The 15958-nt window shown below is 43.7% G+C and overlaps 1 protein-coding gene across 4 annotated transcripts in view; it reads left to right on the forward strand.

The window, feature by feature from the left end:
- Positions 1 to 15958, forward strand: part of LOC142186362 (CUGBP Elav-like family member 3-A) — a 52359-nt gene that overhangs the window by 24030 nt on the left and 12371 nt on the right. Inside the window, exons 3-11 of one of the 4 annotated variants that reach the window (XM_075261198.1) lie at positions 2101 to 2149; positions 4046 to 4174; positions 10593 to 10672; positions 14060 to 14215; positions 14923 to 15082; positions 15176 to 15334; positions 15422 to 15487; positions 15575 to 15673; positions 15753 to 15896. In XM_075261198.1, coding sequence (XP_075117299.1) covers positions 2101 to 2149; positions 4046 to 4174; positions 10593 to 10672; positions 14060 to 14215; positions 14923 to 15082; positions 15176 to 15334; positions 15422 to 15487; positions 15575 to 15673; positions 15753 to 15896 — 1042 coding nt within the window. The remainder of the gene's footprint in view (positions 1 to 2100; positions 2150 to 4045; positions 4175 to 10592; positions 10673 to 14059; positions 14216 to 14922; positions 15083 to 15175; positions 15335 to 15421; positions 15488 to 15574; positions 15674 to 15752; positions 15897 to 15958) is intronic. The other 3 variants (XM_075261199.1, XM_075261200.1, XM_075261201.1) reach the window with 3 other exon arrangements.

Consider the following 15958-nt stretch of genomic DNA (forward strand, 5'->3'; position numbering starts at 1 on the left):
ACAATGTAACATGTCATACACTGACTATAATGATACAATGTAACATGTGATACACTGACTATAATAATACAATGTAACATGTGATACACTGACTATAATAATACAATGTAACTTCTCATACACTGACACTATAATAATACAATGTAACATGTGATACACTGCAACTATAGAAATACAATGTAACATGTGATACACTGACTATAATAATACAATGTAACATGTGATACACAGACTATAATAATACAATGTAACGTGATACACAGACTATAATAATACAATGTAACATGTGATACACTGACTATAATAATACAATGTAACATGTGATACACTGACACTATAATAATACAATGTAACATGTGATACACTGACTATAATAATACAATGTAACATGTCATACACTGACTATAATAATACAATGTAACGTGATACACTGACTATAATAATACAATGTAACATGTGATACACTGACTATAATAATACAATGTAACATGTGATACACTGACACTATAATAATACAATGTAACATGTGATACACCGACTATAATAATACAATGTAACATGTGATACACTGACTATAATAATACAATGTAACATGTGATACACTGCAACTATAATAATACAATGTAACATGTGATACACTGACTATAATAATACAATGTAACATGTGATACACTGCAACTATAATAATACAATGTAACATGTGATACACTGACTATAATAATACAATGTAACATGTGATACACTGACTATAATAATACAATGTAACATGTGATACACTGCAACTATAATAATACAATGTAACATGGGATACACTGACTATAATAATACAATGTAACATGTGATACACAGACTATAATAATACAATGTAACATCTCATACACTGAATATAATAATACAATGTAACATGTGATACACAGACTATAATAATACAATGTAACATGTGATACACAGACTATAATAATACAATGTAACATGTCATACACTGACTATAATAATACAATGTAACGTGATACACTGACTATAATAATACAATGTAACATGTGATACACTGACTATAATGATACAAGGTAACATGTGATACACTGACTATAATAATACAATGTAACATCTCATACACTGACTATAATAATACAATGTAACATGTGATACACTGACTATAATAATACAATGTAACATCTCATACACTGACACTATAATAATACAATGTTACATGTGATACACCGACTATAATAATACAATGTAACATGGGATACACTGACTATAATAATACAATGTAACATGTGATACACAGACTATAATAATACAATGTAACATCTCATACACTGAATATAATAATACAATGTAACATGTGATATACTGACTATAATAATACAATGTAACATGTGATACACTGACTATAATGATACAAGGTAACATGTGATACACTGACTATAATAATACAATGTAACATCTCATACACTGACTATAATAATACAATGTAACATGTGATACACAGACTATAATAATACAATGTAACCTGTCATACATGGACTATAATAACACAGTGTAACATGATACACTGCAACTATAATAATACAATGTAACATGTGATACACTGACTATAATAATACAATGTAACATGTGATACACAGACTATAATAATACAATGTAACATGTGATACACTGACTATAATAATACAATGTAATATGTCATACACCGACTATAATAATACAATGTAACATGTGATACACTGACTATAATAATACAATGTAACATGTGATACACAGACTATAATAATACAATGTAACATGTGATACACAGACTATAATAATACAATGTAACATGTGATACACAGACTATAATAATACAATGTAACATGTGATACACTGACTATAATAATACAATGTAACATGTGATACACAGACTATAATAATACAATGTAACATGTGATACACAGACTATAATAATACAATGTAACATGTGATACACTGACTATAATAATACAATGTAACATGTCATACACTGACTATAATAATACAGTGTAACATCTCATACACTTATACTGTGTCACTCCTGTAACATGTAATTATTATATTACTTTCTTTTTTTAATCTTTATAGATGAATCGACCAATTCAGGTGAAACCTGCCGACAGCGAGAGCCGAGGAGGTAACTGGCCAATTGCAACACTACAATGTACTTTTCACATGTTCTCAATCACACCCGTATCTCTCTATCTTCACCTATATCTCTCTAGTCATCACATGTATCTCTCCACTTATACCTGTATGTGTATGAACCTAGCCTCTCTGCTGCCTGAGGCGGACGATCAAAAGACGCACCCCCGATTGAGTCCAGGGGGGGTGTTGTTCATCTTCTGATCGTCCGCCTCAGACAGCGGGGGTGGGTGGGCAGGGGCTGGGGGGGAACAGTACAATAAATACAATGCTGTAATACTCACAGGAGACGTCTTCCCACATTTCCCGTCTCTTCCCTTTGGGCCGCCATGACCACTTCTTCCAGCTGTGACTTGGCTCTGTAAAGTTTGCAACACAGACATCTCTGACACCTCACTTCTCCACGCCCCCAACCCCTATATATATATATATATATATATATATATATATATATATATATATATATATATATATCCCCACAGCAGCCACTGCAGCCTATATTATGCCCCACAGCAGCACAATAGACTGAGGCATACTAGAGGTTACGGGGGGGCGCTGTGGACCCTTCAGGCTCTATTATTATCGGTGCCGGTACTGTAGCTCTTCGCAGTCAGAAGGGTGTTCCTGACACTCTGTCAGGAACGCCTTCTTCCCAGCAGTGTTTATAGCGCTGTACTGTGCTATAGACTGTCAGGAACACCCTTCTGACTGTGAAGCGCTACAGTACCGGCACCGCCAGCTCTTCACCCAGGGCACAGAACGGGAAAGCCAACAGTGCGCTGAATTCAGCAGTATATAGGACTGCCTGTGCCCAAACCCATGAAAGGTCCTCTTTAATCTTAGCAGGCTTCGGGCCTATATGGTACTATTAGCACAGGCTTCGGGCCTATATGGTACTACTAGAACAGGCTTCGGTCTATATGGTACTACTAGAACAGGCTTCGGGCCTATATGATACTATTATCACAGACTTCGGGCCTATATGGTACTATTAGCACAGGCTTCGGGCCTATATGGTACTATTAGCACAGTCTTCGGGCCTATATGGTACTACTAGAACAGGCTTCGGGCCTATATGGTACTACTAGAACAGGCTTCGGGCCTATATGGTACTATTAGCACAGGCTTCGGGCCTATATGGTACTACTAGAACAGGCTTCGGGCCTATATGGTACTATTAGCACAGGCTTTGGGCCTATATGGTAATATACCAGACCACATGACGTCGGGGCATTACCATACAGGCCCGAAGCCTGCTAGGAGTAACATCAGATCCCAGAGAGGTGAGTAACCGCGATTATTATGTTCCCTCACCTCCCCTGGGGCTCCGAGTATTATACTCGGGGGTCTGAAAAGAGTATAAGAGTATAATAATAGCGGCAGTGGGATCATGGCCTGGACTATTCACTGCCGGACTCCGCGGCCTATAGTATAAGGGGAAGCGGGGGCAGCAGTGAGCAGGTCTGAGGAGGGTGGTAAATAGGAGATACTCCAGCAGGTAGCGGCCTATTACAAAACAAAAAAATGTTATTATACTTACCGATCGCGCTGCTGATGCTCCCATTCCCTCCATGATCCTCTTCTCTCGTCAGACGTCAGACATATACGTATCATCGATCTGAACCAGCGCAAGGAAAGCGGCAGCTCTCCTGCGTTCGATCAGATGAAAAGAGTAAGAATAAAAAAAAATTGCCCAGGTTGCCGCCCCCCTCCCGTATGCCGCCTGAGGCCAGCGCCTCACCTCGCCTCATTAAAGGTGCGGTGCTGCTTACACCAGTATCTCTCCACTTACACCTGTATGTGTGTACTTACCTCTGCACATTTATACATACGATTGCCTATGAGCTGTGCAGCTTCCATCAGTCTCACCTTCTCTCTTTACACACAGAAGACCGGAAGTTATTTGTGGGGATGTTGGGGAAGCAGCAAACAGATGAGGACGTCCGCCGAATGTTCGAGCCATTTGGAAATATTGATGAATGTACCGTACTCCGGGGGCCAGATGGAACTAGCAAAGGTACTAAAGGGCAGGCTGTAGTGATGTCACCGCTCTCTAGTATACGGATAGGCTGTATTCTCAGTGATGTCACTGCTCTCTAGTATATGGATAGGCTGTATTCTCAGTGATGTCACCGCTCTCTAGTATATGGATAGGCTGTATTCTCAGTGATGTCACTGCTCTCTAGTATACGGATAGGCTGTATTCTCAGTGATGTCACCGCTCTCTAGTATACGGATAGGCTGTATTCTCAGTGATGTCACTGCTCTCTACTACACGGATAGGCTGTATTCTCAGTGATGTCACCGCTCTCTAGTATACGGATAGGCTGTATTCTCAGTGATGTCACCGCTCTCTAGTATACGGATAGGCTGTATTCTCAGCGATGTCACCGCTCTCTAGTATACGGATAGGCTGTATTCTCAGTGATGTCACTGCTCTCTACTACACGGATAGGCTGTATTCTCAGTGATGTCACTGCTCTCTAGTATACGGATAGGCTGTATTCTCAGTGATGTCTCCGCTCTCTAGTATATAGATAGGCTGTATTCTCAGTGATGTCACCGCTCTCTAGTATATAGATAGGCTGTATACTCAGTGATGTCACCGCTCTCTAGTATACGGATAGGCTGTATTCTCAGTGATGTCACCGCTCTCTAGTATACGGATAGGCTGTATTCTCAGTGATGTCACCGCTCTCTAGTATACGGATAGGCTGTATTCTCAGTGATGTCACTGCTCTCTAGTATACGGATAGGCTGTATTCTCAGTGATGTCACTGCTCTCTAGTATACGGATAGGCTGTATTCTCAGTGATGTCACCGCTCTCTAGTATACGGATAGGCTGTATTCTCAGTGATGTCACTGCTCTCTAGTATACGGATAGGCTGTATTCTCAGTGATGTCACCGCTCTCTAGTATACGGATAGGCTGTATTCTCAGTGATGTCACCGCTCTCTAGTATACGGATAGGCTGTATTCTCAGTGATGTCACCGCTCTCTAGTATACGGATAGGCTGTATTCTCAGTGATGTCACTGCTCTCTAGTATACGGATAGGCTGTATTCTCAGTGATGTCACTGCTCTCTAGTATATGGATAGGCTGTATTCTCAGTGATGTCACCGCTCTCTAGTATACGGATAGGCTGTATTCTCAGTGATGTCACTGCTCTCTAGTATATGGATAGGCTGTATTCTCAGTGATGTCACCGCTCTCTAGTATACGGATAGGCTGTATTCTCAGTGATGTCACCGCTCTCTAGTATACGGATAGGCTGTATTCTCAGTGATGTCACTGCTCTCTAGTATACGGATAGGCTGTATTCTCAGTGATGTCACTGCTCTCTACTACACGGATAGGCTGTATTCTCAGTGATGTCACCGCTCTCTAGTATACGGATAGGCTGTATTCTCAGTGATGTCACCGCTGCTCTCTAGTATACGGATAGGCTGTATTCTCAGTGATGTCACTGCTCTCTACTACACGGATAGGCTGTATTCTCAGTGATGTCACCGCTCTCTAGTATACGGATAGGCTGTATTCTCAGTGATGTCACTGCTCTCTAGTATACGGATAGGCTGTATTCTCAGTGATGTCACCGCTCTCTAGTATACGGATAGGCTGTATTCTTAGTGATGTCACCGCTCTCTAGTATACGGATAGGCTGTATTCTCAGTGATGTCACTGCTCTCTAGTATACGGATAGGCTGTATTCTCAGTGATGTCACCGCTCTCTAGTATACGGATAGGCTGTATTCTCAGTGATGTCACCGCTCTCTAGTATACGGATAGGCTGTATTCTCAGTGATGTCACCGCTCTCTAGTATACGGATAGGCTGTATTCTCAGTGATGTCACCGCTCTCTAGTATACGGATAGGCTGTATTCTTAGTGATGTCACCGCTCTCTAGTATACGGATAGGCTGTATTCTCAGTGATGTCACTGCTCTCTAGTATACGGATAGGCTGTATTCTCAGTGATGTCACCGCTCTCTAGTATACGGATAGGCTGTATTCTCAGTGATGTCACCGCTCTCTAGTATATGGATAGGCTGTATTCTCAGTGATGTCACCGCTCTCTAGTATATGGATAGGCTGTATTCTCAGTGATGTCACTGCTCTCTACTACACGGATAGGCTGTATTCTCAGTGATGTCACCGCTCTCTAGTATACGGATAGGCTGTATTCTCAGTGATGTCACCGCTCTCTAGTATACGGATAGGCTGTATTCTCAGTGATGTCACTGCTCTCTACTACACGGATAGGCTGTATTCTCAGTGATGTCACCGCTCTCTAGTATACGGATAGGCTGTATTCTCAGTGATGTCACCGCTCTCTAGTATACGGATAGGCTGTATTCTCAGCGATGTCACCGCTCTCTAGTATACGGATAGGCTGTATTCTCAGTGATGTCACCGCTCTCTAGTATACGGATAGGCTGTATTCTCAGTGATGTCACCGCTCTCTAGTATATAGATAGGCTGTATTCTCAGTGATGTCACCGCTCTCTAGTATACGGATAGGCTGTATTCTCAGTGATGTCACCGCTCTCTAGTATACGGATAGGCTGTATACCCAGTGATGTCACCGCTCTCTAGTATATAGATAGGCTGTATTCTCAGTGATGTCACCGCTCTCTAGTATACGGATAGGCTGTATTCTCAGTGATGTCACCGCTCTCTAGTATACGGATAGGCTGTATTCTCAGTGATGTCACCGCTCTCTAGTATATAGATAGGCTGTATTCTCAGTGATGTCACCGCTCTCTAGTATACGGATAGGCTGTATTCTCAGTGATGTCACCGCTCTCTAGTATACGGATAGGCTGTATACCCAGTGATGTCACCGCTCTCTAGTATATAGATAGGCTGTATTCTCAGTGATGTCACCGCTCTCTAGTATACGGATAGGCTGTATTCTCAGTGATGTCACTGCTTTCTAGTATACGGATAGGCTGTATTCTCAGTGATGTCACCGCTGCTCTCTAGTATATGGATAGGCTGTATTCTCAGTGATGTCACCGCTCTCTAGTATACGGATAGGCTGTATTCTCAGTGATGTCACCGCTCTCTAGTATACGGATAGGCTGTATTCTTAGTGATGTCACCGCTCTCTAGTATACGGATAGGCTGTATTCTCAGTGATGTCACTGCTCTCTAGTATACGGATAGGCTGTATTCTCAGTGATGTCACCGCTCTCTAGTATACGGATAGGCTGTATTCTCAGTGATGTCACTGCTCTCTAGTATACGGATAGGCTGTATTCTCAGTGATGTCACCGCTCTCTAGTATACGGATAGGCTGTATTCTCAGTGATGTCACCGCTCTCTAGTATATAGATAGGCTGTATTCTCAGTGATGTCACCGCTCTCTAGTATACGGATAGGCTGTATTCTCAGTGATGTCACCGCTCTCTAGTATACGGATAGGCTGTATACTCAGTGATGTCACCGCTCTCTAGTATACGGATAGGCTGTATTCTCAGTGATGTCACCGCTCTCTAGTATATAGATAGGCTGTATTCTCAGTGATGTCACCGCTCTCTACTACACGGATAGGCTGTATTCTCAGTGATGTCACCGCTCTCTAGTATACGGATAGGCTGTATTCTCAGTGATGTCACTGCTCTCTAGTATACGGATAGGCTGTATTCTCAGTGATGTCACCGCTCTCTAGTATACGGATAGGCTGTATTCTCAGTGATGTCACCGCTCTCTAGTATACGGATAGGCTGTATTCTCAGTGATGTCACCGCTCTCTAGTATACGGATAGGCTGTATTCTCAGTGATGTCACCGCTCTCTAGTATACGGATAGGCTGTATTCTCAGTGATGTCACCGCTCTCTAGTATACGGATAGGCTGTATTCTTAGTGATGTCACCGCTCTCTAGTATACGGATAGGCTGTATTCTCAGTGATGTCACTGCTCTCTAGTATACGGATAGGCTGTATTCTCAGTGATGTCACCGCTCTCTAGTATACGGATAGGCTGTATTCTCAGTGATGTCACCGCTCTCTAGTATACGGATAGGCTGTATTCTCAGTGATGTCACCGCTCTCTAGTATACGGATAGGCTGTATTCTCAGTGATGTCACCGCTCTCTAGTATACGGATAGGCTGTATTCTCAGTGATGTCACTGCTCTCTAGTATACGGATAGGCTGTATTCTCAGTGATGTCACCTGCTCTCTAGTATACGGATAGGCTGTATTCTCAGTGATGTCACTGCTCTCTACTACACGGATAGGCTGTATTCTCAGTGATGTCACCGCTCTCTAGTATACGGATAGGCTGTATTCTCAGTGATGTCACCGCTGCTCTCTAGTATACGGATAGGCTGTATTCTCAGTGATGTCACTGCTCTCTACTACACGGATAGGCTGTATTCTCAGTGATGTCACCGCTCTCTAGTATACGGATAGGCTGTATTCTCAGTGATGTCACTGCTCTCTACTACACGGATAGGCTGTATTCTCAGTGATGTCACCGCTCTCTAGTATACGGATAGGCTGTATTCTCAGTGATGTCACTGCTCTCTAGTATACGGATAGGCTGTATTCTCAGTGATGTCACCGCTCTCTAGTATACGGATAGGCTGTATTCTTAGTGATGTCACCGCTCTCTAGTATACGGATAGGCTGTATTCTCAGTGATGTCACCGCTCTCTAGTATACGGATAGGCTGTATTCTCAGTGATGTCACTGCTCTCTAGTATACGGATAGGCTGTATTCTCAGTGATGTCACTGCTCTCTAGTATATGGATAGGCTGTATTCTCAGTGATGTCACTGCTCTCTACTACACGGATAGGCTGTATTCTCAGTGATGTCACCGCTCTCTAGTATACGGATAGGCTGTATTCTCAGTGATGTCACTGCTCTCTAGTATACGGATAGGCTGTATTCTCAGTGATGTCACCGCTCTCTAGTATACGGATAGGCTGTATTCTTAGTGATGTCACCGCTCTCTAGTATACGGATAGGCTGTATTCTCAGTGATGTCACCGCTCTCTAGTATACGGATAGGCTGTATTCTCAGTGATGTCACTGCTCTCTAGTATATGGATAGGCTGTATTCTCAGTGATGTCACCGCTCTCTAGTATACGGATAGGCTGTATTCTCAGTGATGTCACCGCTCTCTAGTATATAGATAGGCTGTATTCTCAGTGATGTCACCGCTCTCTAGTATACGGATAGGCTGTATTCTCAGTGATGTCGCCACTGCTCTCTAGTATATGGATAGGCTATATTCTCAGTGATGTCACTGCTCTCTAGTATATAGATAGGCTGTATTCTCAGTGATGTCACCGCTCTCTAGTATACGGATAGGCTGTATACCCAGTGATGTCACCGCTCTCTAGTATATAGATAGGCTGTATTCTCAGTGATGTCACCGCTCTCTAGTATACGGATAGGCTGTATTCTCAGTGATGTCACCGCTCTCTAGTATACGGATAGGCTGTATTCTCAGTGATGTCACTGCTTTCTAGTATACGGATAGGCTGTATTCTCAGTGATGTCACCGCTCTCTAGTATACGGATAGGCTGTATTCTCAGTGATGTCACCGCTCTCTAGTATACGGATAGGCTGTATTCTTAGTGATGTCACCGCTCTCTAGTATACGGATAGGCTGTATTCTCAGTGATGTCACTGCTCTCTAGTATACGGATAGGCTGTATTCTCAGTGATGTCACCGCTCTCTAGTATACGGATAGGCTGTATTCTCAGTGATGTCACTGCTCTCTAGTATACGGATAGGCTGTATTCTCAGTGATGTCACCGCTCTCTAGTATACGGATAGGCTGTATTCTCAGTGATGTCACCGCTCTCTAGTATATAGATAGGCTGTATTCTCAGTGATGTCACTGCTCTCTAGTATACGGATAGGCTGTATTCTCAGTGATGTCACTGCTCTCTAGTATACGGATAGGCTGTATTCTCAGTGATGTCACCGCTCTCTAGTATACGGATAGGCTGTATTCTCAGTGATGTCACCGCTCTCTAGTATATAGATAGGCTGTATTCTCAGTGATGTCACCGCTCTCTAGTATACGGATAGGCTGTATTCTCAGTGATGTCACCGCTCTCTAGTATACGGATAGGCTGTATACCCAGTGATGTCACCGCTCTCTAGTATACGGATAGGCTGTATTCTCAGTGATGTCACCGCTCTCTAGTATATAGATAGGCTGTATTCTCAGTGATGTCACCGCTCTCTACTACACGGATAGGCTGTATTCTCAGTGATGTCACCGCTCTCTAGTATACGGATAGGCTGTATTCTCAGTGATGTCACCGCTCTCTAGTATACGGATAGGCTGTATTCTCAGTAATCTCTAGGACCCCTCTCTCACTATACGCTCATACTGTAACTGTCCTGTGTTGCTGTCGGTGCGGTGTTGTGTGGTGTAGTAATGTGGTATCTCCCACACTTAGGTTGTGCATTTGTGAAGTTTCAGACACACACAGAGGCGCAGGCGGCTATAAACACGCTACACGGGAGTCGGACTCTACCGGTAAGTGATCCCATGTGCAGCCATGTTGTGATGCACATATTAGTATCATACATAACAAGAAGATTGTGATCGCCCTCTGGTGGCCGAGTCTAAGCTGTGCACCTAATGTCTAGGTGTGTACTCTGTGCTAAGTGCATTGATGTCATGTGAACAGTGTACACAGTGCTAGGCCGTACACCCATATACACAATGTATCCAGCATACTGTATATATGTCGGTGTCTACTCTGTGCTGTGCACATATTACATGTGGGTGTATACTCTGTGCTGTGCACATATTACATGTGGGTGTATACTCTGTGCACATATTACATGTGGGTGTATACTCTGTGCTGTGCACATATTACATGTAGGTGTATACTCTGTGCTGTACACATATTACATGTAGGTGTATACTCTGTGCTGTACACATATTACATGTGGGTGTATAGTCTGTGCTGTACACATATTACATGTGGGTGTATACTCTGTGCTGTACACATATTACATGTGGGTGTATAGTCTGTGCTGTACACATATTACATGTAGGTGTATACTCTGTGCTGTACACATATTACATGTAGGTGTATACTCTGTGCTGTACACATATTACATGTAGGTGTATACTCTGTGCTGTACACATATTACATGTAGGTGTATACTCTGTGCTGTACACATATTACATGTGGGTGTATACTCTGTGCTGTACACATATTACATGTGGGTGTATTCTCTGTGCTGTACACATATTACATGTGGGTGTATACTCTGTGCTGTGCACATATTACATGTAGGTGTATACTCTGTTCTGTACAGATATTACATGTGGGTGTATACTCTGTGCACATATTACATGTGGGTGTATACTCTGTGCTGTACACATATTACATGTGGGTGTATTCTCTGTGCTGTACACATATTACATGTGGGTGTATACTCTGTGCTGTGCACATATTACATGTAGGTGTATACTCTGTTCTGTACAGATATTACATGTGGGTGTATACTCTGTGCTGTGCACGTATTACATGTGGGTGTATACTCTGTGCTGTTCACATATTACATGTGGGTGTATACTCTGTGCTGTACACATATTACATGTGGGTGTATACTCTGTGCTGTACACATATTACATGTGGGTGTATACTCTGTGCTGTACACATATTACATGTGGGTGTATACTCTGTGCTGTACACATATTACATGTGGGTGTATACTCTGTGCACATATTACATGTGGGTGTATACTCTGTGCTGTACACATATTACATGTGGGTGTATACTCTGCTGTACACATATTACATGTGGGTGTATACTCTGTGCTGTACACATATTACATGTGGGTGTATACTCTGTGCTGTACACATATTACATGTCGGTGTATACTCTGTGCTGTACACATATTACATGTGGGTGTATACTCTGTGCTGTACACATATTACATGTGGGTGTATACTCTGTGCTGTACACATATTACATGTGGGTGTATACCCTGTGCTGTGCACATATTACATGTGGGTGTATACCCTGTGCTGTGCACATATTACATGTGGGTGTATACTCTGTGCTGTACACATATTACATGTGGGTGTATACTCTGCTGTACACATATTACATGTCGGTGTATACTCTGTGCTGTACACATATTACATGTGGGTGTATACTCTGTGCTGTACACATATTACATGTGGGTGTATACTCTGTGCTGTACACATATTACATGTGGGTGTATACTCTGTGCACATATTACATGTGGGTGTATACTCTGTGCTGTACACATATTACATGTGGGTGTATACTCTGTGCTGTACACATATTACATGTGGGTGTATACTCTGTGCACATATTACATGTGGGTGTATACTCTGTGCTGTACACATATTACATGTGGGTGTATACTCTGCTGTACACATATTACATGTGGGTGTATACTCTGTGCTGTACACATATTACATGTGGGTGTATACTCTGTGCTGTACACATATTACATGTGGGTGTATACTCTGTGCTGTACACATATTACATGTGGGTGTATACCCTGTGCTGTGCACATATTACATGTGGGTGTATACCCTGTGCTGTGCACATATTACATGTGGGTGTATACTCTGTGCTGTACACATATTACATGTGGGTGTATACTCTGCTGTACACATATTACATGTCGGTGTATACTCTGTGCTGTACACATATTACATGTCGGTGTATACTCTGTGCTGTACACATATTACATGTCGGTGTATACTCTGTGCTGTACACATATTACATGTCGGTGTATACTCTGTGCTGTACACATATTACATGTCGGTGTATACTCTGTGCTGTACACATATTACATGTCGGTGTATACTCTGTGCTGTACACATATTACATGTGGGTGTATACTCTGTGCTGTGCACATATTACATGTGGGTGTATACTCTGTGCTGTGCACATATTACATGTGGGTGTATACTCTGTGCTGTACACATATTACATGTGGGTGTATACTCTGTGCTGTACACATATTACATGTGGGTGTATACTCTGTGCTGTACACATATTACATGTTGGTGTATACTCTGTGCTGTACACATATTACATGTGGGTGTATACTCTGTGCTGTACACATATTACATGTGGGTGTATACTCTGTGCTGTACACATATTACATGTGGGTGTATACTCTGTGCTGTACACATATTACATGTGGGTGTATACTCTGTGCTGTACACATATTACATGTGGGTGTATACTCTGTGCTGTACACATATTACATGTGGGTGTATACTCTGCTGTACACATATTACATGTTGGTGTATACTCTGTGCTGTACACATATTACATGTCGGTGTATACTCTGTGCTGTACACATATTACATGTCGGTGTATACTCTGTGCTGTACACATATTACATGTCGGTGTATACTCTGTGCTGTACACATATTACATGTCGGTGTATACTCTGTGCTGTACACATATTACATGTCGGTGTATACTCTGTGCTGTACACATATTACATGTCGGTGTATACTCTGTGCTGTACACATATTACATGTCGGTGTATACTCTGTGCTGTACACATATTACATGTCGGTGTATACTCTGTGCTGTACACATATTACATGTGGGTGTATACTCTGTGCTGTGCACATATTACATGTGGGTGTATACTCTGTGCTGTGCACATATTACATGTGGGTGTATACTCTGTGCTGTACACATATTACATGTGGGTGTATACTCTGTGCTGTACACATATTACATGTGGGTGTATACTCTGTGCTGTACACATATTACATGTTGGTGTATACTCTGTGCTGTACACATATTACATGTGGGTGTATACTCTGTGCTGTACACATATTACATGTGGGTGTATACTCTGTGCTGTACACATATTACATGTGGGTGTATACTCTGCTGTACAGGGCGCCTCCTCCAGCCTGGTGGTGAAGTTTGCGGACACGGAGAAGGAGCGGGGTCTCCGCAGGATGCAGCAGGTGGCCAATCAGCTCGGCATGTTCAGTCCCATCGCCCTCCAGTTCGGAGCTTATAGCGCGTACACACAGGCAGTAAGTGACCAGGTGAATCCAGTGCCCTCTATCTGTATGTAGTAGTATGACATCACTGTGACATCACCACCACATTCATATGAAAACTTACCAGTTCTGTATGACATCATCAATAACCACAGAAAAATCTCTGACCTCGTCTTACTCATTGACCTCACCATATGCAATGACCTCACATCTCCCATGACCTCACCATCTCCTATGACCTCACCATTGTCAGTGACCTCGCATTTCCTATGACCTCACCATATGCAATGACCTCACATCTTTTATGACCTCACATCTCCTATGACCTCGCCATTGTCAGTGACCTCACATCTGCTATGACCTCACATCTCCCATGACCTCACCATTGTCAGTGACCTCACCATCTCCTATGACCTCACCATTGTCAGTGACCTCACATCTCCTATGACCTCACCATCTCCTATGACCTCACCATTGTCAGTGACCTCGCATCTCCTATGACCTCACCATCTCCTATGACCTCACCATTGTCAGTGACCTCACATCTCCTATGACCTCACCATCTCCTATGACCTCACATCTCCTATGACCTCACCTTTGTCAGTGACCTCACATCTCCTATGACCTCACATCTCTTATGACCTCACATCTCCTATGACCTCACCATTGTCAGTGACCTCACATGGTCTTGTCTCGCTCTCTCTTCGGGGGATGCCATGTCTCACACTGTTCCTGTTCTTGTGCCCCCTTAGCTTATGCAGCAGCAGGCCGCCCTGGTGGCCGCACACAGCGCTTACCTCAACCCCATGGCTACCATGGCTGCTGTCCAGATGCAACAAATGGCGACAATCAACCCCAATGGAATCATAGCCACGCCCATCACGCCCATCACACCCATCACCTCCTCATCAGGTGAGACCCAGTGGAGGGGGCGGTGTGCAAGTATTGAAGGGGTGGGGCCGATCCCAATGTCTCGTCACCCTGTTCTTGTGGTGGTCTCTGCAGGTACCAGTACCCCCCCTACCCTCGCTGCCACGCCAGTATCTGCCATTCCAGCCACACTGGGGGTGAATGGGTACAGCGCGGTGCCCTCTCAGAGCAGCGTACAGCCCAGCTCGGAGGCCATATACACCAACGGCCTACACCCCTACCCAGGTAATACCGGTATGTATGACGCTCCTGCCTATACGGCGGTGGGTGGGCTCAGCACTAGGGGGCGCTCTACTCACCTCTCCTGGGTCTTTACTTTAGCTCAGAGTCCGGTGACCCAGCTGGATCCCCTACAGCAGGCGTACGCGGGCATGCAGCACTATACAGGTGGGCGTAGCTCTGTGGGTCATGTGACGGGGAGGGGGTGCATGTTGTGCGGTGTCCTGACCTCTGCTATATCTGTCCATGCTGCAGCGGCCTACCCCGCGGCCTACGGTCTGGTGAGTCCGGCCTTTACACAACCTCCGCCCTTGTTACCCCAGCAGCCCCCGCAGCAGCAGCAGCAGAGAGAGGGTGAGTGTTGTCCGCCTGGCACGTTGCGCTCTGTAGACGGGTGTGCGTGTCCCTAAAGTAACCGCAGTGTCTGTCCCAGGTCCAGAAGGCTGCAACATATTCATCTACCACCTGCCCCAAGAATTCACAGATTCGGAGATCTTACAGATGTTTCTACCCTTCGGAAATGTCATCTCCGCCAAAGTGTTTGTAGACAGAGCCACCAACCAGAGCAAGTGTTTTGGTAAGTGGTGATCCTGGTGCCGGACCCCCCCGGGACCCCCCGCACTTACTGGCGCTCATCCC

Source organism: Leptodactylus fuscus, assembly GCF_031893055.1.
Source record: "Leptodactylus fuscus isolate aLepFus1 chromosome 7 unlocalized genomic scaffold, aLepFus1.hap2 SUPER_7_unloc_1, whole genome shotgun sequence".
In the NCBI taxonomy this organism is placed as follows: domain Eukaryota; kingdom Metazoa; phylum Chordata; class Amphibia; order Anura; family Leptodactylidae; genus Leptodactylus; species Leptodactylus fuscus.